General features: G+C 34.8%; 1 protein-coding gene across 5 annotated transcripts in view; it reads left to right on the top strand.

The window, feature by feature from the left end:
• The window catches only part of NBEA (neurobeachin), a 769,899-nt gene that overhangs the window by 657,766 nt on the left and 86,572 nt on the right, over positions 1–25,561 (top strand). For all 5 annotated transcript variants that reach the window (XM_027877685.1, XM_027877686.1, XM_027877684.1 and 2 more), the window contains 2 exons: positions 5,659–5,771; positions 17,335–17,475. In XM_027877685.1, the coding sequence (XP_027733486.1) occupies positions 5,659–5,771; positions 17,335–17,475 (254 nt within the window). The remainder of the gene's footprint in view (positions 1–5,658; positions 5,772–17,334; positions 17,476–25,561) is intronic.

Below are 25,561 nucleotides of genomic sequence, written 5' to 3'. Positions count from 1 at the left end.
TTCTATTTTCTTATTTCCCTATTCTAATATATTTGGGCAGTTTAATAATTTTTTGAAATATTATTTTTTGTTCATGGATTTTAGGTAGTCCTGTGATTATTAAGTTATCTCTCCTTGATCTCTTTTCTAGGTCAGTTGTTTTTAAATATGAGATACTTTATGTTTTCTTTTATTTTTTTAATCTTTTGTCTTTGTTTTTTAATATTTATCTCCTGAAGTCATTAACTTCTATTTGACCCATTCTAATTTTCTAAGGAATCTATTACTGGGATAAGGTCTTGTACCTCATGTGTTTTAAGCTATCAATTCTTTCTCCAAGTCTCTCTTCCATATTTTATAATGTCATTTTTTAACTCTTTAAACTCTTACATCATATTTTCTTAGGAGTTCTAATTAATCTTTTGAGTATTATTTTCCTTTGAAGCTTTGATTGTAGGTATTTTTGAGTCATTGTCCTCCTCTAGGTTTATGACATAGAAATTCTTGGTATCCTAAAAGTCTTTTTTTTTTTATTTGTCTATTTATGTTGTTGTTTATTCATTCTTGGTGCCAAGGCCTCAAGAGCTATTATAGCTCTCTAGTATTTTATTTATTTATTTTTGAGGTTAGGCAATGGGGTTAAGTGACTTACACAGGGTCATGCAGCTAGCAAGTGTCAAATGTCTGAGGCCGGATTTGAACTCAGGTCCTCCTGACTCCAGGGCCGGTGTCCTATCCACTGCGCCACCTACCTTCCCCTCTGTAGTACTTTAGAGACCAAATTGAGGTTGTTTTCTTTGCTCGAGAAAGGGAGGGGTAGGAGTTGGTGTGGGGGGCCCAGAAGGAGGCTAGGGTTTTCCTCTAATTCAAGAGTAAGTTAAGGCCTTTTTGGGAAGGGGGTAGGGAGAAATGGCACTTTATTTTCATTTATTTATTTATAAATACAAATAAGTGTATATTCACTTAAACCTTCTCCACTTTTTAAAAAGGGACAGCCAGCCAAAATTGAGACTTTTTTCTTCATTCTTCACACCAGACTCATTTTCATTTTCCTCCAGCGTGTCAAGGAAAATGAGGGGTGAGATTGGGGGAAGGGGGGGTTGTGTATTAATCAAGTTGTTGTTTAGTGGTAGGAGAGGGCTGAGCTATGCTCCCTTCTCTCCCATCTTGGTCTCTCTAGCCCTTCTTTCCAGAGGAGGCATTTGGCGAGGAATGATAAAAGATAGGACAAGGAGGCAAGAGATTCAAGAATAACGTAGGGTAGGTATGAGAAGAGAGCTAGTGTAGTATAGTGACAGCCTAGGAAAGAACTGAAGAGTAAAGGGAATGAAGATCACAATGAGGATGAAGAATAGAGTTTGGCATCACAGAACATAGGGGATGATGGAATGACAAAAGACTGTGATTAGATAAACAAATTTCAGAGTTCATGTACCTTTATGGAAACTAGAACCTTTATAAGTAATGGTAAGATTAAAGTTATGATCATCTCTTCCGTTGTTGCAGAAATGCAATGAAGAGTATGTGTTGGGAATGAGGATATTTGAGGGAGCTAATAGATGTTCAAGTTGCCTAGTATGAATAAATGTTAGAGTGGAGAGGAAGACCCTGAGCTCAGCACCGAACTACTTGAGAGTATTCTAGAGGTTGATGGATAATAGCTACCAGAATCTTGGCTGGGTGACAAATTTGGTTTGAATCAACATCAGAGGAGGAAAGGTTGCAGATTATTGGTTGTAGAGAAAGAGTTTGGAGAGGCAATGGGGAAGCAAGGAATATTCTGGCTCCTTCTCTATGATCCGCAAAGTTAGGGTATAAGTGAAAGAGAACTAGTCCTGGACAGCACATTCAGGGAGCCCAGGTCTCAGTGAATACCAGAAAATGGGAAGGGATGAGAAATGAAAAACTTTAGGATAAAAGGAAAATTTTTAATTATTCAGCTTCAATGGAAGCAGCAGGCAGATCTACAGTGGGATATTGATGTGGGGAGAGTCAGGTGAGGTAGTGAGGGGCAGGAATGAAGAAGCAGACAGAGGAGGGATATGACTTTGTACATGTGAGGGCAGGAGAGTAGAATCATTGGATAGGGAGAGCATAAGGCATTGGGATTATACTAACCATTAAGGAATTTTGTTATTATCCAGTCATTATCAGTCATTTCTTACTCTTTGTGACCCAAAGAGGGTTTTCTTGGCAAAGATGCTGAAGTAGTTTTGCCATTGCTTTCTCTAGCTCATTTTACAGATGAGAAAACTGAGGCAAATGGGGTTAAATGACTCATCCAGCATCATAAAGCTGTTAAGAGTCTAAGGCCGATTTTGACCTGGGAAGATGAGTCTTTCTGACTCCAGGCCTGGCACTCTATCCAGTGTACCATATCAGAGTTTAGAAGTCTGCTTAGAGAGGCAGACAATTAAACTGTTCAGTGCTGTCCCCTTAGATACAACATCATGGCAAATTGTTATGTTGTGTCTTGGAAGGCCTTGCCTCAGAGCAAGCAGCAGTAGATGGAGGGAATCAGAGGGGTGTAGTAGTGAGACAGGAGGAGGAAATTCTAGGTAACCAACTGAAGAAGTCCTTAGGGGCAAGGATAGAAGCCTGAACAAGGGTTGCCCAGGTCTGGCCCTAGGCTAATTTTTTCTCCAATTCTGTGAGCAAAATTCTTGGCATATACTAGGCACTTAATGAAATGTTTGTTGGTTAAGATTAGTATCTTAAAAATGTGGCTTCACCTCAAGTTTCTTTTCCAATTTTCTTTAGAATTTTTGGGATTTTGAAATTATAACCTAGGCCGAGGGAATGAAACCAATGGCTTTAACTCTGGTTCTTAACATTCTCTATGATTTTGAACCTTTCACAGGTTTCTTGTTTGCTAGTATTTTGTGAGCTCAGTTTGATCTCTTTACATCCTTCCCAAGACTCATGGATTGAATATTTTACTACTGCAGATAAAAAAAAAAAACATACAACAATCTGATACTCATTTTGACCCCAATGTTAACCAAGTTTCTGATTTTACATAAAGTGATTAATTTTTTTCTTTTCTGTCTTCCAAAGATGTTCTTTACTTTAGTTATACACGTAAGCATCATGTACTTGAATGAATTAAGTATATGACAGATTTCTTTATAATACATGAAGATCCCCAAAGGTGAGTCTTCAAATAGCTAAATATTATTTACGGTAAAAGAAGATAAGCCTCTTGAATTGTAATTTGGCCATAATGAAAATTCTTATTTACTTGAATCTCATGATGCTTAGCATCTGATTAAAACCTACTTTTACTTTGTAATTTCTGATTTCCTTTATTTTGGTTGAACGTGTTCCTAAAATATAATCTTTTTTTCTCATGTTACTTGAGTAACATTAAAAATATTTAAAATTCACTGTCTTGCCTTTTAAAAATAATAAAATTATTTCCAACATAGCTTCTTATTAATGATCCCCTCTAACTAAACTTTTTGTAAAGGTTTGTGATATTTTTATATCATCAGCTAATAAATTCAGCATAACTTTCCCCTACCCCAACCGTTTTCTCCTGTTTAGCATTTTCCACTTTTTTACCCTGTGATGTACAAGCCCTCACTGGTTAATTATGTATATATTTAGCTACTGCATGTGTTGGGCTTATTATTGTCATCTAATTAGATGTAACTTGAACTGCTTGCTTCTAGAAAAATCATTAAAAATTCTTTCCTAATGACCTAGAGATGACAAAATGTCTGTAAAGTGTGAAGAAGCAGACAAGCATAGGAACATCGCTCTTAAAGAGTGTTAATCCAGATGCTGCAATCATCTAATTAAACAATATTTTGCTGTCATTAACATTTTCACCAAGGAATTGCAGTTATAATTTCTTTGTCAGCTGTCTCTAGATCACTTTACCTTCAAAACTAAAGTGCCATATAAAAAAACATTAAATTGGATGGTTTAATTAAAAAGTTTTTTTTTACCTTTTTTATAATGAAGAAACATATCCAGTATTTCTGAGATCTCATTTACTGTGCCTCACTTTTATTGTTCAAGTAGATTAGTGTCATAAGCTCGCAATATTTAATATTCAGCCTTTAACATTAATCTTTATAAGCCTGTTTGTTGAAAAATCTGCTCTTGCCACTGCTCAAGAAGGTGTGGAATCTACCAGAAGTTAATCTGTTAAATTAACTCACCTAAAAAATAAAACTATTTATCACTTATATAAGAACCAAAAAAAGTATTATTATAAAAATTAATAACCTCTAGTGATTTGATGAATAGCAACCAGCCATTTTAAAAAATAATGATTTTATTTAAATAATTATTTTAAAATGATAATTACATTTGAGAATATTAAAATAATATTTCATTATTAAAATTATGGGCCCCTGAATTTCATACTATCACTTGCAATCATAGCCATATGTGATTATATTCTTAAATATATTATTTAATTGAAATTCACATACTTTGTCATCCTTTTGTGTGAAAATTTTAAATTTACAATTTCTGTTAATGAAGATCCCTTAACATACTTATTTGTACATATTTTATTTACTTGAATTAAAATCTTGCTTAAAAGTTTATAATTGAATATATTTAATTATTAGCATATTTTTAAAATATACTTTTATAATTATTTCATAAGTATTGTCATGTTGAAAAGAAATGTATTACCAACAAATCCAGATTCTTAGGTGTACCCATGGTCGTATGGTTCAATACCATCCTAGGGCAGGGGCTAAAATACAAGTAGAAGGTAGCAAATCACACGTATGATATATCTTAACCATAAAATTTGTACTTTTAAGACAAGCGTTCAAGACTCTCTACCACTCTACCTTTCCAGCCTTATAAAACTATTTTCCAACACCTCTGCAGTGCTCTCACCAAACTCATAAAAATATATCCATACTCAGTGCCTTTACACACAATATTAACTATACCTGGAAGAGTCAAAGGTCTTTTGGTCCTTGAATAGTACTTTATTCATTCTTGTAGTGCTTACCATAGTTTTTCCTGCATTATAGCTATTAAAGATATATAATTTATTTGTATATGTCCTGTCTCCTTACTAATTTTTAAGCTCCATAAGGGTAGGTACCAATTTAATTATCTTTTTATCTTGGCAAGCAAGATAAAATGCTTAGCCAAATAAAAAGATAATTTAAACATGGTATCTGTCCTTATTCTTGTCGATGAATGGAAGGAAGAGAGGGAGCAAGAAAGAGAGTTGAACAGGGTTGTATTCCACTAAATCCCTGCAGTATATTGGAACTCCTTTTCATAATACCTAAATGCCAATGCAAAGGGTCTAAGATACAGACTTAGAAAGTTTCAAAATTTGTGTCCTTCTTTGTTGTAGAGGTAAGTTGTGTCTTATATTTTTAAAAAATGCTAAATTGAAAAGATTTGCTTTGTATAGACATGGACTAGTAGTGTTGAGTTATGTTAATTTTTATAGTCTTAAATATTTTTCTTATATTTCACAGATGATATCTATTTATTGATACCTAAATTATAATTTAATTAATAAACACAGCAGGATCACTGAATACTTTTTAATTGAAGAGAAGTCACAATTTGACAAATAAAAAGTAAAGTTGCAATACCATAGTTTGTTCTCTAATATATACATTCATATCTATAATATTTAATAATTATTCATGTAAAATATTTCATATCCAATTTTTTCTTTACTAGGACGAACATACAACGATCTGAACCAATATCCAGTATTTCCATGGGTATTAACAAACTATGAATCAGAAGAATTAGACCTGACTCTTCCAGGAAACTTCAGAGATCTTTCAAAGGTATCTTTTAACAGAAAACTAATTTATTCTACAATATACAGATATAATTATGCTTGAAAGGGCATACATGTCTCATGATGATTAAAGTCATAATTCTAATATCATCCAATTAACAGTATAATGAAAAGAGCACTAGATTAGCACCCCAAAGACTTTGACTCTGTCTTATACCAACACCAAGACCTTAGTTAAGTCACTGAATGTCACTGACCCTCAGTTTCCTCATCGCTAAAATGGGAATTTTAGCTTAGAGTTGTTAGAACAATCCAATGAGATTATGTATGAATGCTCTTAGAAAACTATAAAACAGAATGTAAATAAAGGCATATTTTTATGATTCTGTTTTACTGAGACTCATAAAGAATGTATACGTATCAGTTTGTTTCCTTTACCCTTTGCAATAAATGTCTGATTTAGACATTTTAAGCACAGGGAGCAGTCTGTGGGATAATAAATGTTTAATATCTCAACATTGACAACATGGAAAGGTTATACTATAAAGAGGATACATAATAAGAGGTTTGTTCTTGATAGCCTAAATTTTAAATCAGGATAAGAAACTTGATCTTAATGAAAAGTATGAGGAACAGTCTTTTCTGAAATATGAGGTGGGCAATGCATTAGGAACCATGAGCAAATAAAATTATTTGCCATATTATAAATGACAGGATGTGGTGAACTGAGTGTTGATGAGGTGAAGTTTGCATAGTCTATCAAAGACTTTTAAAAATTTTAGCAAAACTCTTTTCAAAGATTTTTTTTGGTTTGTTTTATAAAAACAAAATTAAGTGGCATATATGATGAGTATTTCTAAGTACAAAGGAAAATTTCCAACAACACCATATGTTTATAGGTCACTTCTCTAGAAAACTCATATCATCATAACATAGTAAAAAATGCAAACTTCCAAACACCAAATAGAAGTCATAGAGTCCATACATTGAAATCTCTGACCTTCATTCAAAATGCAGTTATGCCTATTTTACACATTATTCTAATAACCATTGCTACCTAACTTACCATCCAGGGACTTGTAGACACAACAAATAGCAAGAGGAAGTAAAGGAGGACAAGGTCTTCTACAGATAGACCTGGTAACAGTTGATAGCAGGAAAGGGAATAGACAAAAATAAGATTAAGATAGAGTAGTCTGGAGTCACGTATTATTGGGACAGTCAGATTTACCTCAGTAGCGCTGAAGGGCATCACTGTATTGCAGACCAGAATGCTAATATTAATTAGTAATGATGACTTTAAACATCAAAAAGTTAAGAAGTATTCAGTAGTTCTATTTAAAAATATAGAAGAGGGAGGGAACAAGCATTTTAAAAGTACCTACTATGTGCCAGGTACTGTGTTAAGCACTTTACAAAAATTAATTTGGTTCTCACAACAGCCCTGGGAGGTCGGTACTATTATTACCTCCATTTTACAGCTGAAGAACCTAAAGCAGATAGACAAGTAACTTGCTTGGGGTCACATAGATAATAAATTATTGAGGCCAGTTTTGAACTCAGGTTGCCAACTAAACACCAGATAGGAATGCATTTTAGAATTCATTGCTCTCTTGGGTTAATCATATTATATGTATTTATCCCAAATTCCAGTTTGATAGTTTCTATTATAGTTAGAAAAGATTTGTAGCTTATTTTTCTATCTATTTCTGTTACATATTAACTACAGGTCAAAGTTGGACTTCAAGTATTTCATAATTTCTAGTAATTACTTATCAGTTGTTATAGATTTCCTCTTCTACTCTTTGTTAGGCATCTTTTTAGTTCTGTTTGTCAGATCTACCAAAGATAAAACCTGGAGAAAAGAATCATTTAACAAATGAACTTGGGATAATTAGTTATCATTTAGGTAGGAAATAAAGTTATGCTTAAATCTCATAATAGATACCTTACTGCATTCCAAATGGATAATAGATCCTCTCCTCTCCCTTTTCCTCCCCTCCCCTTCCTTCTCCTGTCCTCTCTTTTCCTGTCTTCTCCTCTCCTCTCCCCTTACCTGAGGGTGTTCTGCCCAAAGGAAGGTCAATTTTGTTGGCCAAAAGCTGCCTGCTTAACTTGGGGTTTACTGGCTAGATTTCTCTCTCAAACACCAAGCCTCAAACCCCATTCACTCTGGAGCTCACAGATTGGACAACAGCAGGTCCCTGCCCAAGCACCACTTGATGGTGGTTTTTTGGGCCCTTCTTCCTCTGAGTGGATGTAAATAGTAACTCTGTCTTCTGGCCAGCAGCCCTGAGGCTCTTCCCCTCCCACTTTGTGATTTTTTTTTTTTTAATTAAAGGGGCCATCCCTTGACTTACTTCTTGAAGAGGCCTATTCACTGAATGGATGTGACCTCATTCAGAGTGACAACCAGACCTTAGTTTAAAAGCACCGAGGTCTCCCTTTGCATCCTAAACCATCTCCAGTAGTTGGAAAATGGCTCTGGAGGAGCCTGATGAATGGCTCTGGAGGAGAAAGTGAGGTTGGTGACTGTGCACAGCCCTCCCTCACTCAAATCAAAGTCAGTTGCAAGTCTTGCCGTCAACTCCCTGATGTCAGGATCCTCTTCGATAAGGAAGGACAAGCACAACAACAAGAAGATTACAACATAAGAAGACAGCTATAAAAAAGAAAAAAGTGGGCAGCTAGTGGCTAGAGCACCAGCCCTGGAGTCAAATTCGGCCTCGGACACATGATACTTCCTATCTGTGTGACTTTGGGCAAGTCACTTAACCCCAATTGCCTCACAGAAAGAAATAAAGAAAATAGAGTGATATATTTTTCTGAATTATGTAGAGAAGATAACTTTATTATTCTGCAAACTGAAGAAATTATTAGGGACAAGTCAGAGACGTTAAAGTAAATCTATTCTATACAAACAAAAAGTATTAAAAGAACAGATTAGGAAATAATATGGCAAATAAAACATGATGTTTAAAATATATAAGGACCTGGCAAATGATATGAAAAGACAATTTTCTCAAAACATATAAATTTTTATTAATCATTTGAAAAAATGTCTGCTCTCAGTAATCAAAGATGCAAATTTAGACACTATTGAGATACTGCCTCACACTCATCAGGCAAAAATCATGAAAGAAAATGCTATTTAATTCTGGCAGGAATGTGAAGAAATAGTCAATAAGATTTATTAAGTTCCTGTTTTGTGTCAGACAGAAACTTTTGTAATCTTTTGGAGGTACAGTCTAGCAGTGCACCGCAAAAGTTATAAAAATAATCACCCATTTGGCCCAATATCCCATTTTGGGCAACGAACCCTGAAAGTGTTATCAAAACCAAAATGAAAGATCTGTTCAAAGATTTTCATAGCAACATTATTTGTATTTGCAAAAAAAATCCCTGTATTTTACCTAAGTAACCAACAATAAGGGAATGATCATGATATATTAGTGTACTGAAATATTATAATGTAATTAAGACAAATAAGTATATGTACTATAAAGAAATCTTACAAGATTTATGAAATAATGTGAAGCAAAAGCCAATTGGATTTGGCCATAAGGAGCCTATTAGTGACCTTTGAAAAAGTAATTTCACTAAAGAGCAGTGAGTAGACAAACAGATGACAAGTTATTTAGAAGTGAGTGGGTAATAAGGAAATAAGTAGAGCAGGTATAAGCTACTATTTTACAAGAGTTAAGGAATAAATAGAAAAAGAAATGGGACAATAGCTCAAAAGCAAAAAAGTTGAGATTTTTTTAGGTTTGAGGAAAACTGAGTATGTTTATATGCAGATGAAAAATAGCCAATGGAAAGAGATGTTAAAGATGATTGAGAAAAAAGATTGAAGAAGCAAGGATCTAGAGAAGTAAAAGGTAATAGAATCATGGGCACAGGTTGAGGAATTGGCTTGGACAATTAGTAAGCAGAGATTCATCATATTTCAGGCATAAGCAAGGGAAGGCTGGAGAAGTAGAGTAACAGCAGTCAGCCATCAAGTGCCTATCGTGTGCTTGAGAGAGAGAAAGAAATTGAAGACCTTGTTCCTTCTCTCATGCTTAAATATAGCTGTGGAAGTAACATATATGCACAAGATAATATAATCAACAGAACCAGGTATAAGTAAGTGCCAGTAAGTGGCTTGGTGGTATAGACAGTAAGTGTTATAGGAATAAGGGGAAGGAGATGTCACATTAAAAAGTAAGTAACATTTACATAGTGCTTTAAGGTTTGCCTTAAAGAATTTTACACATATTATCTCATTTGACTTTTACAACAATCCCCGAAGGCTAATGCTATTATTACCCTAATTTTGCAGAAGAAGCCACTGAGTCTGGGAGGGGAAAAGTGAGTTGCCATGGATTAGCCAGCTAATTGTGCTTAAGGCAAAATTCGCACCTAGGTCCAAGTCTTACCTATTTTGTTATGTTGCCTCTAGGATAATTCATTGTTGTTCAGTGGTTTGGTGGTAGCTGACTCTTCCGCAAGCCCGTGGACCATGGGGTTTTCTTAGCAAAGATGCTGGAGTAGGTTGCCATTTCCCTTTCCAGTGGATTAAAGCAAACAGAGGTTAAATGACTTGCCTGGGTATCACACAGCTAGTGTCTGAGGACAAATTTGAACTCAGGTCCTTCTGACTCCAGGCCCAGTGTTCTATCCACTGAGCAACCTAGCTGACTCCAGGCTAATTAAGTAATACTTAAATGAGGAAAAGAAGGACCAGATGTCAGCTTCCTCATGTGAAATAGTTGATAAAAAATAAAAATACCTTCTAGGGTTGTTATGAGTATAAAATTAGATAGTATTTGTAAGGCACTTTACAAATCTTAAAGTATTGTATAAATGTTAGCTTTTATTTTTATAAGTATTTGGCTGCACTAATTATGTGCTCATAGGCAACCTACTTAGAGATTCTCATCAGAGGCTTTATAGGCAAAACAGTGTTTAGTTGACTTGCCACAGCATCTAAGACAATAAACAAATGATAAAAATGTGTTGAATAAATGAATGAATGTTGATATAGTTTAAGAGTATGTGTTGTCTTTATGCTATCTACCTCTAGTGGAGCTCAGAAAAAGTAACTGACAGGATTAGATGATTGAAGGGCGGGCATAGCTTTGCTTTTACATCTATGTGCCTCATCCAATGCTTGCTTAGTTGCTATTAGTATTGTAAGGCAGATCTTTGACTGTAGAATAGGGTTCCCACTCTCAGCACCAGGTGCTGGAAGTGATTATTCTAAAAATGCCAAGTTTATTTGTCTTCAGATTGTGGTTTGAATGCCATCTGTGTATTTGGGCTCATGCCCAGTGGTCCGTCTTATAATCTCAATAATGGAAAACTGAAGTTTACCATCTATGATAGGATTGAAAAAATACTATTTGTGAAGCCATGACTTTTATGGAAAATTCAGATTATATAATATGTACAAATAATATATAAGTAATATTTTATGACAATGATTAAGTTGGTGATGTCATTTTAATCCCCTTTAGTTTTCCAAAATATTGAGTAATTTTCTGATAATATGGTATGCTAGTTCTTAAGCATTAGAATTATTACAATTTAGTTCAGATATTAAGGATGAAGAAATATATTTCTCAAAATATCAAAAATATTTTCTATTTCTTGATTTTCCTTGCCTCATTTAGTTGAACATTATGAGACGATGGCATAGGGAACAATCAACATCCTTTATCAGTAAGATATATTGAGTCTCTCATTTGATTAGACAGCATAGGTTTAGTTTTATTCATTACATCTACAGGGTTAGAGGTTGTATTTATTGTTTGACAGAATAAAAAGCTAATGAAACAAGCTGTCATAGATAATCATTCAGTATCAAACTATGAAGCAACATGCCCATTTTTCTCCTTTATCAGTTTTTTTGAGTATATCAGTGTAGTGAAACAGATAAAATTTAGGCTGTACACTGATATTTCGGATGTGTACAGTCATTTTGAACTTGATTCCCAAATAATGGTGATTGCATGAGTTTGACATTTCCAGCATGGTATTGTCACTGCTTATTAAAGTGTAAATTGGAATTTTTCCTCATTTTCTTTCAGTTATGCACTCGGCTAAATAAAATAGTTTCATCACAAGAGAAAATTCTACTAATATTGACATGTGTATGAGACATCACATATACCCGTCCATTGAGTGGAAAAATACATTTTGTTAATACAGGAGTTGTTTGACTGACAGATGATGATAGGCATAACCATTCTCTGAAATTATTATGGCACTTTTAAAAAAAAGGAAGTGATAATGCCTTGAGGCTTCTAAATGTAATAATGCAAATGAAGGCACTGAAGTGTGAATACTCCTCAACAAGCTACTCTCAGTACTGCCAAATCTCTGTGTTCTGTGTATGACAAAGTTTATATTGTAAATGAGGAGGGGGACAGATCTCAAACCAGAACAGTGTTGGTGCATGTTCCTCCAGTTTATTTTAAACTTTTGGCTCAAATTAGAAGGCTTTCACTAGAAGGTAATTTAACAAGAAGGAATTAAGCTCTCTTTAGTTTTGGTATAAACCACTAAATAGATTACTTTCTTGTTATCCATGAGGGAAATTATTAAGGAACAGAACTACTATATGCATGTAGCTGACTATTATAGGTGCCATTGACGGGGGGATGGAGAAGGGAAGAACAAGGAACAAGTATTTAAGGACCTGTTGTGTGGCAGCCATTATGCTGTATGCTTTACAAAATATCTCATTTGAATGGCTAAACAAATTGTAATCATTTAATGTAACAAATATTTTTATGCAGTAAAAAGCTCTTTGAAGAATTTAGAAAAGCACTGAAAGAATTATATGAATTTATGCAAAGTTAAGTAAGCAGAACCAGGAAAACAATATACAGAATGATTAGAAGAGTGTAAATAGTGAGGAGAAAGAAACTGATTGCTGTGAAATTATGAACAAGTTTAGACCCAGAGAAGGACTGGGAAAATGTCCCTCTCTCAAGTCGTTACAGAGATGGAAACTTTGGGTATGAAATATTGTATGTATTATCAGACATATTTAAAATGTTACTTGGTTTGGAAAGCTGTTTTTTTCTCTTTTTAATCTTTGTTAGTAGGGATAGCTTCCTGGGTAAGGAAATAGGCAAGGGTCTAGTCATAAATATATGTGATTAAAAATGCATCAATGAAAATAAGATGAAATTATTGAAAGAAAATATGTCTTTCTCTAGTCCTGTGACACATAATCATAACATGGTAAAATGTACTAAGTACTGGTTTTGACCAACAGGGAGGGACAGAGATGTTAAGGACTGTTAAGGGCTCCCTTGAACTTGTCTTTTTGAGTCGCCATGTTTTCCAGAAACACTGGACCCAGAGCACGCAGGAGGCCCTGAATGTGTCAAGGATGAAGCCCCCACCCCAACCTCCCATCCCCAGCTGGCATCATTTATTGTTTGCATGCCAACCTGGACTCCCTGTGTGTTCTTGGTAGTCAAGACAGGCACTGATCAGTCTGCATTAGGCTTGTGCAGCTAGGCTTTTGTAGATAAGGAGACCATCATATCTTCATGGTCAAGCAATTTCCAAGGAAAAAGAATGTGACTTTTGCAGTTAACTTGCTATTCCCCTTTGGATGGGGTTTTGTCCTTTTCCTACCTTTACTGTACCTTTCCCCTCCCATGCCATGCCTCTTTGAGTGGAGTTTTTTGTTTCCTCTCTTTTCCTTTGTCTTGTCATAAATATGCAAACTTCTGTATTAATTGTGAACTCTCTGGGTTCCACGTGCATGTTCATTTCTCTTGTAATAAACCTCATTTTCACGTAAGTTTCGTGACATGTTATTGATTTGCCTCATTTAAAATGGAAATATCGTTAGTATTTTAGGTTTTCTAAACATATGTAATACTGCTTAGTATTATATATGTTTAGAAAACCTAAAATACTAACGATATTTCCCTAAATCTTTATAATCTACAAATATAAAACAATATAAAGCATTTGAGTTATTGATTGCCTCATTTAAAATGGAAAAAAAGATTTTTTTCCATATATTTAGTGAAAAACTGTATTAAATTTCAATTGAAGGGTTTTTTTGTTTTTATAGAATAAATTAACTGTACCCATACTTCTGATAAATCTTACTGTAAATATTTGCTATTATGTTTAGAGAGATTAAATCAGCTTTTCATCAGAAACTTAAGGTGACTATAAATAACTCATTAAGTTATTAAGGAATGAAGCTATGTCACATAATTTTTAAATGTTCAAACTAAATCTGTGCAATTATATAGAATGCGTATTCAAATCATGTGTTTTTTAAAATAATAAAATCCAAAAAGTCTATGGAACTGAAAATGTTAATACCTTTTTGTACTAGAATTATACAGCAATTGTACAACAATTATTGTTGTTTGTTTAATTATTTTAGGTGAAGTCATATATAGGATTGAGGAAAGAAATTAGCCAAACCAATAAGTAAATTTTATATTCAGCTTAAGAATCCTGACTCATTAACTGCTTATTTCCTTGTACTATATAAATTAGCCTTCTGAGAGCAAAAGAAAAATCTCTTGAGCCATTTATTAGCTGATTCCTTTCTCTTGTGTGATATTTTCCTCTTTGAAGTTCTAATTTTTGTCCTAATTTTAGTGTCAATATTAAACCTTGGGGGAAACTTCCCAGAATTCTATTAACATTAGATTATGAAATAAAGTAATTAGATAAGATCCATATTACTCATCTAATCATTTATTTCTCTAAAATATGTCTTTTAATAGTATACAGCTGAAAACAAAATAACATGTCTTTTATAGCTTAAGACCACCAGATAAAAATCAGGTGAATATAACTATTACAATCCTGAATTTGAAATCAGGAGGACTGCAAGCTTTGAATTATTAATGTCTAGGTCCCCGTGGAGACTCGAGGCAATTATACAAATAATATAGGTTTGAAAAAGCTACTTCAGCTTGAATTACAGCAGTGTTGTCTTAGAAAATATGCTTTTCAACAGGCATCATGGACAAGTTCTTCACAGTCAGAGCAAAGGATCTTTTTCCTGACTTGTCTGAATACATCAATACTTTGATGAGTCTACTATGTGAATAATATGGGTACTCGCTTCAAAAGGGCAAATTTCAACCCATTCATCATCGTCATCATTATCATCATCATAGCTAGCATTTATATAGAACCAGCTATGCACCAGGCACTGTATTAAGCACTTTACAAATATTATCTTGTTTGAACCTCTTTAACAGGCCCATGAGGAAGGAGCTATTAATTTCCTCATTTTATAGTTGAGTAAACAGATAAGTGACTTCCTCAAGCTAGTCACAGCTAATAAATATCTGAGGCTAGATTTGAACTCAGGTTTTCCTAACTTTAGGCCTAACGCTCTATCCACCAAACCACCTTGCTGCCTCATAATGCCTTGTCATAATAAATAATTCACATATGTATGTACAAATATATGTATACATATTTCCAAAAATGCTCATATTTACTCTGATATTAATATTCTAGATAACATTGCAGTACTTTGGTTGTTCATCTCGTTGCCCTCATGCTTATTATACAACTACATTACCTCATTTTCTGGTCATAAATATTCTTTTTAATAAATATTAGTACATTTTGTTTTGACATAACAGATGAACACATATACATATAAACCAAAGCATATTCCTTCCCAAACAAGGAAAATTGCCTAATGGTGTATTTGTGACTGTTAGCATAGCATACAGACTCTTGATGATGTATTTTATCTGTCTTCTTGTGCAAAATTCATTGTTGGTAATATCCTCTAGCCTACTTACATTAACAGTATGTCTTTCCATTGACCTGTTAAGTACTTGCAAGTTTGATTTTTCTGAAGTCATGTATTTCTCTTATTTTCAGCTGTAAGTATCCCTTTGAGAGTATCAGTATCAAAAAGATATTTTTCTTTTGAGCAGCTTGGTACCATTAAAAACACAGCATAATTTTCCAAATGCAGTGCAGCCTGATCTACTACTACTATTCAGTTTGGGGCCCAGTTCACTGTCAATCTGCATCTCCTGTTCAAGATATATGTACTATGGCAACATTTTAGGAAGCTGGAGAGCAGCCAGAGTAAGGCAACCAAGATGGTGAAGGACCTCAAAATCATGCCATAAAAGGATCAGTTGAAATGACTGGGGATGTTAAAACCTAGATAAAACACTTAAGAACAATATAATAACTGTCTTCATGTGGTGTTACAACAAAATAAGCACTTGATTTGGAATTAGAGATCTTAGAATCAGATTCTGGCCCTGATGCTTGCTTTTGATTCCAAGATCTTTTAGGCTTCCCTGGGTCTTGGTTTCCTTTATCTGTAAAATGAGAGGTTTGGACTGGTGTCCCTTGAGGTCCTTTTCAATTCTATATCTATAATTTTTTATGACTGTTTATACTTACTCTGCTTGGTCCTGGAAGGTAGAATTGAAAGCAATGATTGGAAGTGACAAGAGGCAAATTTTAAGCATCATATCAGGAAAAACTTCCTGAAAACGAAATCTATCCCCAAGTAGAATGGGCTGCCTTGGAAGTTAGTGGATTGAGAACATTCTCCATAGTAACAGCAACATGGTACAATGATCAGCTATGATAGACACGCTTAGCTTTTCTCAGCAATACAATGATCCAAGACAATTCCAAAAGACTTGTGATGGAAAATGCTATCCACACCCAGAGAAAGAACTGAAGTCTGAGTGCAGATCAAAGCATACTGTTTTCACTTTTGGTTTTGGGGTTTTTTTCCCTTTCTCGTGGTCTTTCCCTTTTGTTCTGATTCTTCTTTCACAACATGACTAATGTGGAAATATGTTTAACATAATTTACATGTATAACCTGTATTAGATTGCTTGCTGTCTTAAGGAGGGGGGAGGGAAGTGAGGGAGAAAGAAAAACTTGGAACTCAAAATCTTAGAAAAATGAATGTTGACAACTATCTTTACATGTAATTGAAAAAAATACCATTAAAAATAAAAAATAAAATAAATACAAATAAAAAACAAGTTAGTAGATTCCCCTTCTTGGAGGTCTAAGAAGTAAGTTAGATGACTACTTTTTTATTATGCTGTAGAGAGGAATCAGATTCTGGCCCTGCTACTGGTTACCTGGGTTTCTTTGAGTAGTCACTGGGTCCCTTTGGACCTCAGTTTCATTTATCTGTAAAAGGAAATTATCAGAGGTTCTAACCTGTTTTTGTGTCATGGACCCCATTGGCAATCTGGTAAAGTTTATGGATTCCTTCTTAGAATAGTGTTTTTAAATGCATTAAGATGTGTAGGATTATAACGGAAACCAATTATATTGAAATAAAGATGTAATGTTTTTTTCCCATCCAACTTCACTGATTGTCTAAAATAAATTCACAGTCCCCTTAGAAATACAAAGTAGAAAACCACTCGATGAGCTTATATCTTTTGAAAGGGAACTCCAAATCCAGCTTTAGTATATCTGCATCATAACGTGAGGTATCTATGCTCTGTGAGTTAAATTCATTAATGGAAAAAAACCCACTCTTTTATAAGAATATATGATGTGATCGTCGAGTACATACTATCCTAACTTACTAATTTACAGGGTTTCTCTTTTCTTTATAGCCAGTTGGTGCTTTGAACCCCAAAAGAGCAGTTTTTTATGCAGAGCGCTATGAGACTTGGGAAGATGATCAGAGCCCACCTTGCCACTATAGCACACACTATTCAACAGCACCATCTACACTATCTTGGCTACTTCGAATTGTAAGTGCTTTCATGGAAACTTTTTAGCTATAGAACTTGTGAAATATTCTGTGATAAAAGAGGCATTTTGTATGGGTGTTGGAATTCTGAGAGTCCAGAGTTCTAATCCAGTGTCCAGACTAATGAAACTTATTCTTGTTTCTTGACTTTAATTTTTGAGAAATCAAGGGTTTTGTTTTGTTTTAGATATCAAAATAAACTTAATATATAGTTTTTTTTATTGTGTTTTTATCTTCTGTTTGGGCTGAGTTCCAGCTGATATTTCTAAGTTCTCCACACACTCCCTCTCCCCAATAATGTATGAGGAAAACTTCTGGCTTCTGCCTTTATCCTCTCTTCATTGCCTCTCTTCAGATTCACCAGTACTTAAAAGCACTTACATTTATCTATTTCTCCTATTCCTTGGTTGTTGGATTGGCAAGTAGGTAATTTTTAAAAATCAGGTCTGCTTGAGGTTTCATTTGAATAAGGAAATCCCTGAAGAAAACTCCCTCTACCAATGCAGAACCACAACTGTTCTGCAACCTAAAGTCTTAGAGAGTTTCCTGAGTCACCATGATTTGCTCAGTCACATAGCAAGTATTTTTCAGAGCTGGGATTTGAACCCAGGTTTTCCTGATTCTAAGACCAACTCTCTACTCAACACACCACACTGATTCAAGATAATTTTAACCTTCCAGGACATGTTAATGAAAGTGTTTAAAGTGTTTTGATTGAAATGTGCTTACTATCTATCTATTATAAAAAAAAAATTTGTTGTTGTTGAAAGGGCAGCTACAGTGGATAGAGTGCTAGACTGGAGTCAGGAAGACTTGTCTTCCTGAGTTCAAATCTGGCCACAGATACTTACTAGTTCTGTGACCCTGAGCAAGTCACTTAACCCTGTTTGCCTAAGTTTCCTCCTCTACAAAATGAGCTGGAGAAGAAAACAGCAAACCACTTAAGTATCTTTGCCAATACAGAGTTGAGAATTTTCAAATTAGCCATATTTTAATGCTTCATGAGTAATACAGTTGAAAAAATGTTGGGTTTGGATTCAAAATACTTAGATACAAATCCCAGCCCTGCCATTTACCAGCTCTGTGACTGTGGGCAAGACACTCTGTCCCTGAGGCTCAATTTTCTTATATGTAAAAATGAGTGTTAGGGGCAGCTAGGTGGTGCAGTGGATAGAGCACTGGCCCTGAAGTCAGGAGGACCTGAGTTCAAATGTGGCCTCAGACCAAACACTTGACACTTACTAGCTGTGTGACCCTGGGCAAGTCACTTAACCCCAATTGCCTAAAAATAAATAAATAAATGAAAATGAGTGTTGGATTAGATGACCTTTTAGCTCCCTTGCTAATCTAATCTGTCTGTGATCCTGTGATCTATAATAATATTTGCTATTTTTTAATCCTATGTCTTGATAGGGAGGGAAATCAGAGAGATAATAAGTGATTCCTGAATTCAGGGATTAGGAAATAATGTCAGTGAGTAATCAACAAGCTTGATTACAAATGCTTACTATGTACCATGCACTTAGTAACCACTGGAGATAGAAAGGTAAAAACAGTTCCTGCCCTCAAGGAGTTCACATTTTAATGGGAAAAATGCCATGAAAATAACTGCATCTGTACACACACACACACACACACACACACACATACACACATACACAGAGAAAGAGATAAAAGAGAGAGAATGAGTGAGTAGAGAGGAGAGACAGAGACATAGAGAGAGCAAATTGAAGGTAATCCCAGAGAGGAAGGCCCTAGAATCTGAGGGGACAGGAAGGACCTCCTGCAGAAGGCAGGATTTGAGCTAAGCTTTGACAGAAACCAGGGAAACAGGTGAAAAGGAGGAGGGAGAGTGCTCCAGGCATGGGGGACAATCATGCAAAGGACTGTTACCTAACCTGCAAGAATTCTAGGCTGCTTAAATTCATAATTTTATTTTACTAACAGTTATTTTCAGAGTGAAGTGACCATATCCTTTTGTTAGTACAAAATAAATTATTATATGCATTAGGTATATTTACTTAACAAATTATTTGATTATTATTTTGAATATAAACTAGAATCTCAAATTTTGGTAATTAAAACCATAAAATCTACTTTACTTGATTTTTTTAATCATATAAAAGTAAGTAGCACTTCAGTGAAAGGTGGTTACTTTCTGATGATCTCTGAAATTTCTTAGTGACTGTTTGATAAAGGAAATGCTTTAAGTATAAAAGTACTTGGTATTTCTAAACCGCCTTTCTCCAAAGATCTGAAAGCATTTTATATGCCTTTTAAATTTCATCCTCAAAAACTGAAATGTATTAGTACTAAATATGAATATAAAATCTCAGTCCCAGGAGTTTAGAGACTATGGAGACTAGCTGCCTTATCCCCAAATTCCATATCCATCCCCAGTACTTCTTTCATGTTTTGGAGTGTGTCTTAGATATTACTGTACACATTATTACTCAGCTTTCTTCTTTTAGCGTAGAATTTGCACTTCAATCAATAAATAAACATTTATTAAGCATTTACTATGTTCAAAGCACTGTTAGGGACTAGAAATACGAAAAAAAAAGGAAAAAGAATAAAAGAAACCATCCTGACCCTCAAGTAGTTTACATTCTATCAAAGGAGACAACATGTACACCTATAATTACTTATAAAGTAAAACAAGGTTATGGAGCATGGGAAGTTGTGCTAGGAGAATCAGAAAAGGTCTCATGTAGGAAGGAGGTGGCCACTTAATTGAGCTTTAAAGAGAGTTAACCATTCCATAGGCAGACGTAAAGAGGGAATTCATTTCAGGAATGGGGAACAATCTCTGCAAAAGAAGAGAAATCAAAGATAGAATATTGTATAGGAAGAACAACAAATAGGTCATTTTGAGTCCCATTACCTACTCCTTCATCTGTGTATAGATAACTTACCCTCCCCAAACCTCTCTACTTTTCATCTTCTTTTCATATGTTTTCTTTCTCCCTTAAAACACAAGCTCCTGAAGGGCAGAAACTGTCTCTATTCTTGCTTGTATTTGTATTCTCAATGCTTAGCAAGATACTTGCAACTAGAAAGCACTTAATGAATGTTTATTGACTTGTTTTTGATTTGTAAATATTTAGGTAAAAAAGGAGCCCCAGGAGTTCATCTAGACTGAGTTCTGCCATACGAATTTCACTGCCCTTTTTGATAAGGTTTTTAGACTGGTAGACCAAGTGGGTGCTATAGATAAAGTATATATGGATTTGTCAGCAATACATTTTGTAAATTCTCACATGATATCATTAAAAATATGATAGAAAATGTGCACTAGAAAGTAGTAGGGTTAGGTGGACTTAAAACTTGTTAAATAACTATCAAAAATGTTTAATAATAGGATAATATCAGCCTGTAGATAGATAGATAGATAGATATATTTAGTGGTATATCACAAGATCACAAGATCAACTCAACCATTTTTTCCAATATTTTTATTAAAGAATTGAGGTCAGCTTCTAATTTTATACTCAGTGATTTCAGTGTAAAGGTAGATAGAAGGGAAGATGATGAAAAATTTATCAGTAAATGTGGCTTAGATTGGAGAAACAAAAGACGTTGAAGACTTTGAACTCCTTAGAAGTCTCACATTTACATAAATTTTTTTGTCTAGAAGAGTCAGAAGGCCATAGATGTAGTGAGCACAAACAATATCACAAAAATTGAAATAGTATATTAACAGGAAATGAATGGTAACCAAAATTGGGAATCATGTCAAAATCAGCTGTCTCCATGCAATTGGACCATTGACTAGTTAGAACAAAGGCCAGATCAACATCAAATTAAAAGAAAAGGTAAAGATGAGACGATACTGTGAATTATTGCAGTAATTTACATTCAGATTAGTTTGCCAGTGATGAAAAAGAGGAAATGGAAAAGGGCAAATCAGTCATTGAACAAGCATTTGTTAGGCACCTACTTTTTACCATGCACTATGCCTGGGAGTTGGGGAGAGCAATAGATACAAAAACAAAAATAGACCCTGCCTCCAGAGAGCCTACATTTTTTCCAGGGCAACAACAGGTTCATGAATAAGTATTTACAAAATAAATAGAAGGTAATTGAAAAAAGAGAGGAAACTCCTGGGGGAATAAGGAAAGACTTCTTGCAAAAGATTGCATGAGCAGAATTTTGAAAGAAACAAGGCATTTGTAGAGACTGTTGGAAGGTGGGAATTCATGTCCAAGAGGAAGAGTGTGCAAATAGCTGGAAAGCTAGGTTGACTGAACTGTAGTGTTAGAAAGGGAATAATTGTTAATAAAGTTAAAAAGAAAGGCATTTTTGGGACAATTTATGGAAGATTTTAAAAACTTATCAGAACTTATAAGTTCTATCCTAGATAAATCGATCCTAGAGGCTAAAGAGAGACATTGGAGTGTATTAAGGAGAATAACAAGGTCACACTTGTACTTCAAGAAAATAACTGACAACTGTGTGAAGGATGAATGGATTGGATAGGGGAGAGAGTTTAGCCACTTTGATTATCACCATTTTCTGCAAAAGTTTAACCATTGTAAAAGTTGCCAAGGCAAAAAGCCAAACTCCAGGGCCAGTGCTGTATCCACTGTGCTACTTAGCTGCCCCTCAATTTTTTTTACATGAGAAAAAAGTGTAGATGGGAGCGCAAACAATAATTTTGATTCAGTCTTATTAAATTCAAGATATACTTTAAAAAACTACATTTAACAGAAATTCAGTTTCTTATGCCTTGCTCATATTTTTTTATAGGTGGAAATGTTTGTGCTTGCTAAAAACTGTTAAGTTTTTTTTTCTTAACCTTAAAGAAATAAAGCAGTAATGGTCCTACTATATTTGACCTTGTTGAGACTGCATCTAGAGTATTTATTTCCATTCTAGGCACTCCAGTTTAAGAAGGACATTGATAACCTGGAGAGGATCCAGAGGACAACCAGAATAGGGAAAGGCCTTGAATCTGTGACATATGAAAATCAATTAAGGAAACTAAACATGTTTAACCTGGAAAGAAGACTTAGGTGTGATATGGTAGTTGTCTTCAGGAATTTAAAAGAGCTGACATTTGGAGGCAAGATTAGAAATGTTCTGGTTGGCCCTAGAAGGCAAAACCACAAGCAATGGGTAGAAGTTGCAGACAGGCCAATTTACACTTGATGCCCAGAAAAACTTTCTAAAAACTAGAGCTATCCAAAAGTTGGATAAACTGTCCCCCTAGAACAGGCCTTCTTAAATTTTTTCTACTTGCAGATCCCTTTTCACCCAAAAAATTTTTACTCAACCCCAAGTATATAGGTATATAAAATAGGTATACAAACCGAACATTTGCTGATAATAAATCATAAAGAAATTTATTTTAAAACAATTCTTTGGTATACATATAATTTTACCATTTATTAAAGATGAAAGCAGATTTGCATACTAATGAGATGGATGTGCTTATTTATTTTTACATAAAGAATTAAATCTTGGTGGAATATTTGATATTGGAGGACATAGAGCATCTTCAACATTTTTCAGAGTTGGTCGATATTTTGATTTTGTAGTCATCAATGCTGAGAATGCCACTTCACATAAATACATAGCACAAAATGGCAGAAGTATTTTTTAGGGCCATTTCAGAAATTATTGGAAATTCTGTTCTAATCCCAAGCCAGAATTCATTTAGTGATTTTGTATGTACAGTAAAAACACTACAATATATAACATACAATAGTCTCCAATCTTAGCCGAGATGTTTCTGGCAGAATTCGTTGGCATTGCATGGCATAATGGCATTCTCGGTGCAGAATATGCACGTTGTATGTTCAGAACCAAGGCTGCAGTGAAGTTGTACAATGCAACATAGGCAAGCGCTGCCAGAAACACCTCGGATTTATTACGCATTTGATTTTGAATTTATTTTTGGTTGTTGCATGTTCAGAAACCTTTTACTATTGACAAATTTTTCGCGATCCCCTCCATTCAGTTACATGACCCCATATGGGGTTGTGACCCACAATTTTAGAACCGCCTCAAGCAATCAAGACAAAAAGAATCCCCAGTCCTGTCAGAGTAGAACACAGTGGGCCCGAATTCACCTAAATTAGATCTTTTTGTAAGGGCTTCTAGTTGGGTGGGACAAGAAGCATGTACCCAGAGAATTTGGGCAATCTCATCTAGAGATGGTGGGTTCCTCCTCGTTAAATGTCCTCATTTATATTCAGTCATATTGGTATTCCAGGAGAAGGTGTGGATGACTTCTTATCTGGTTTTAATGGGGATTCCTTCTGATTATAATTGTGTTAGAAGGCTGCTGAGGTCCCTTCGAATTCTTTAAATCCATCCATAATTCTACGATTTCTGTACTCTGTATTTTATGTAGGTTCAAATCCTGGTTCTGCAGGGCAAATCACCTAACACATGTTAGTCTTGGTGTCCTCATCTGTAAAATAAGGGAGTTGGACTAGATAGTGTCTAAAGACTTCTAGATCTCAATACTGACCTGAAATTTTCTGTAGTTGGGATTGGTCCTCTGGGTGCTGCAAGAAAAGAAGCAGGGATATGCTCTATTCTCTCACTGGGCTTTTATGTGACATATGAAAAGTCTAAGAGACATGATTTCTGGGTAATTGATAATCATTTTATTAATTATAGCTAGCAAATAATTAATGAAAGGGGTCAGTGACACTCTCAGGGACCAAAGATGAATCATGGAGGCTGCTTACACTTTTATACCCTTGGAAGAGTGGGTAAGCCCCACAGGTAGAAATCAACTCTTACTGATTAACAATTAATGAGAGAATGAATACTATAATGAGAGGTGGGCATATTTTAATGAGGGGCTGGGGCAGGGACATGACTTTGATCATGTCACTCTTATTCAACTCTACAACCAGCTTGAGCCCCTGCCTCAAGCAATCTAGACAAAAGGGATCCCCAGTCCTGTCAGAGTAGAACACAGTGGGCCCGAATTCACCTAAATTAGGTGTTTTTGTAAGTTCTTCTAGTTGGGTGGGACAAGAAGCATGTACCCAGAGAATTTGGGCAATCTCATCTATCAACAATGCCCTTCACAAGGATTGGACTTTGAATGAGGAACTAGAAAGGGAAAAAACCCTGGATCCCACTCATGCCCTCTGCCCCATATATTAGTAATTGGTTTCTAACAATCATTTCTCATTTAATCTTTACTGTTGAAGTCAAAATACCTTATAACATTTTTATTATTTTTAATGTAGTACAAAAAAAGATTAGTAACATAGAGTGGTGCCAATGTTAATGCAAATCAATCAGAGTAGGAAGAAGATGAAGACTTGGAAAGCCTGTTAGAGAAACATTCAGGAAGTTCATAGGGTGGTAAATCTAGATGGAAGAGATGGAAGGGACCTCAGAGGTTATCTGCTCCTATCCTCTCACTTTACAGATAAAAAAATTAAGGCCTAGCGGAGTAGTTCAGTGACTTACAACTGTAAGTTATCACATAGCTATTAAGTGTCTGAAACAAAACTGGAGCACAGATCTTCCTATTTGCAAGGCTGGCTCCCTATCTTGTATGCCATTATTTCTCTCAAGAATCTTCTATATGGACAGTCACAAAAGAAAATAATTCTTCCTCCTTCTTTACATAGGTGTTTTAAGTTTTTGTTTTTATTGCTGTTGATTTAGACTGAGTTTGATAAAAATAACAAAAAACCTTCAGACAAAATATATTTAAATTGCCTAAGATATTGAGGGAAAAATAGATTCCTAAGTGCCAAAATAAAAAGATTGCCTCATAATCCTAACAGAATTATATATAATTCAGGAAAGCAAGCTAATTATAAAATTCATCCATATAGTTTCCTGTTTAATAAAATAACACATGAACTAAGTGCAAATAAAATATTCAGTCATATTGGAATTCAGAAGTAATATCCAAGAATTTATGTGGGCTTTTACATCCTCCCTTGGATAAAAGTAAAATATTAAACTAAATATTATGGCTCACAAAACCTCACTGATGGTTTTCTAATTCTCTTTTGTTGCTTTCAGGCATTCATTAGTTGTATATGAAGAAATCTGGCAAAATAGCTTTTTCATCACAGAAGCTCTATTATTTATAGCACATTAAC

This window comes from Vombatus ursinus, unplaced genomic scaffold, assembly GCF_900497805.2.
Source record: "Vombatus ursinus unplaced genomic scaffold, bare-nosed wombat genome assembly UNPS02014813.1, whole genome shotgun sequence".
NCBI classification, from domain to species: Eukaryota; Metazoa; Chordata; class Mammalia; order Diprotodontia; family Vombatidae; genus Vombatus; species Vombatus ursinus.
The sequence above is the reverse complement of the archived record's forward strand: the minus strand, read 5'-3'. Positions and strand labels throughout refer to the sequence as shown.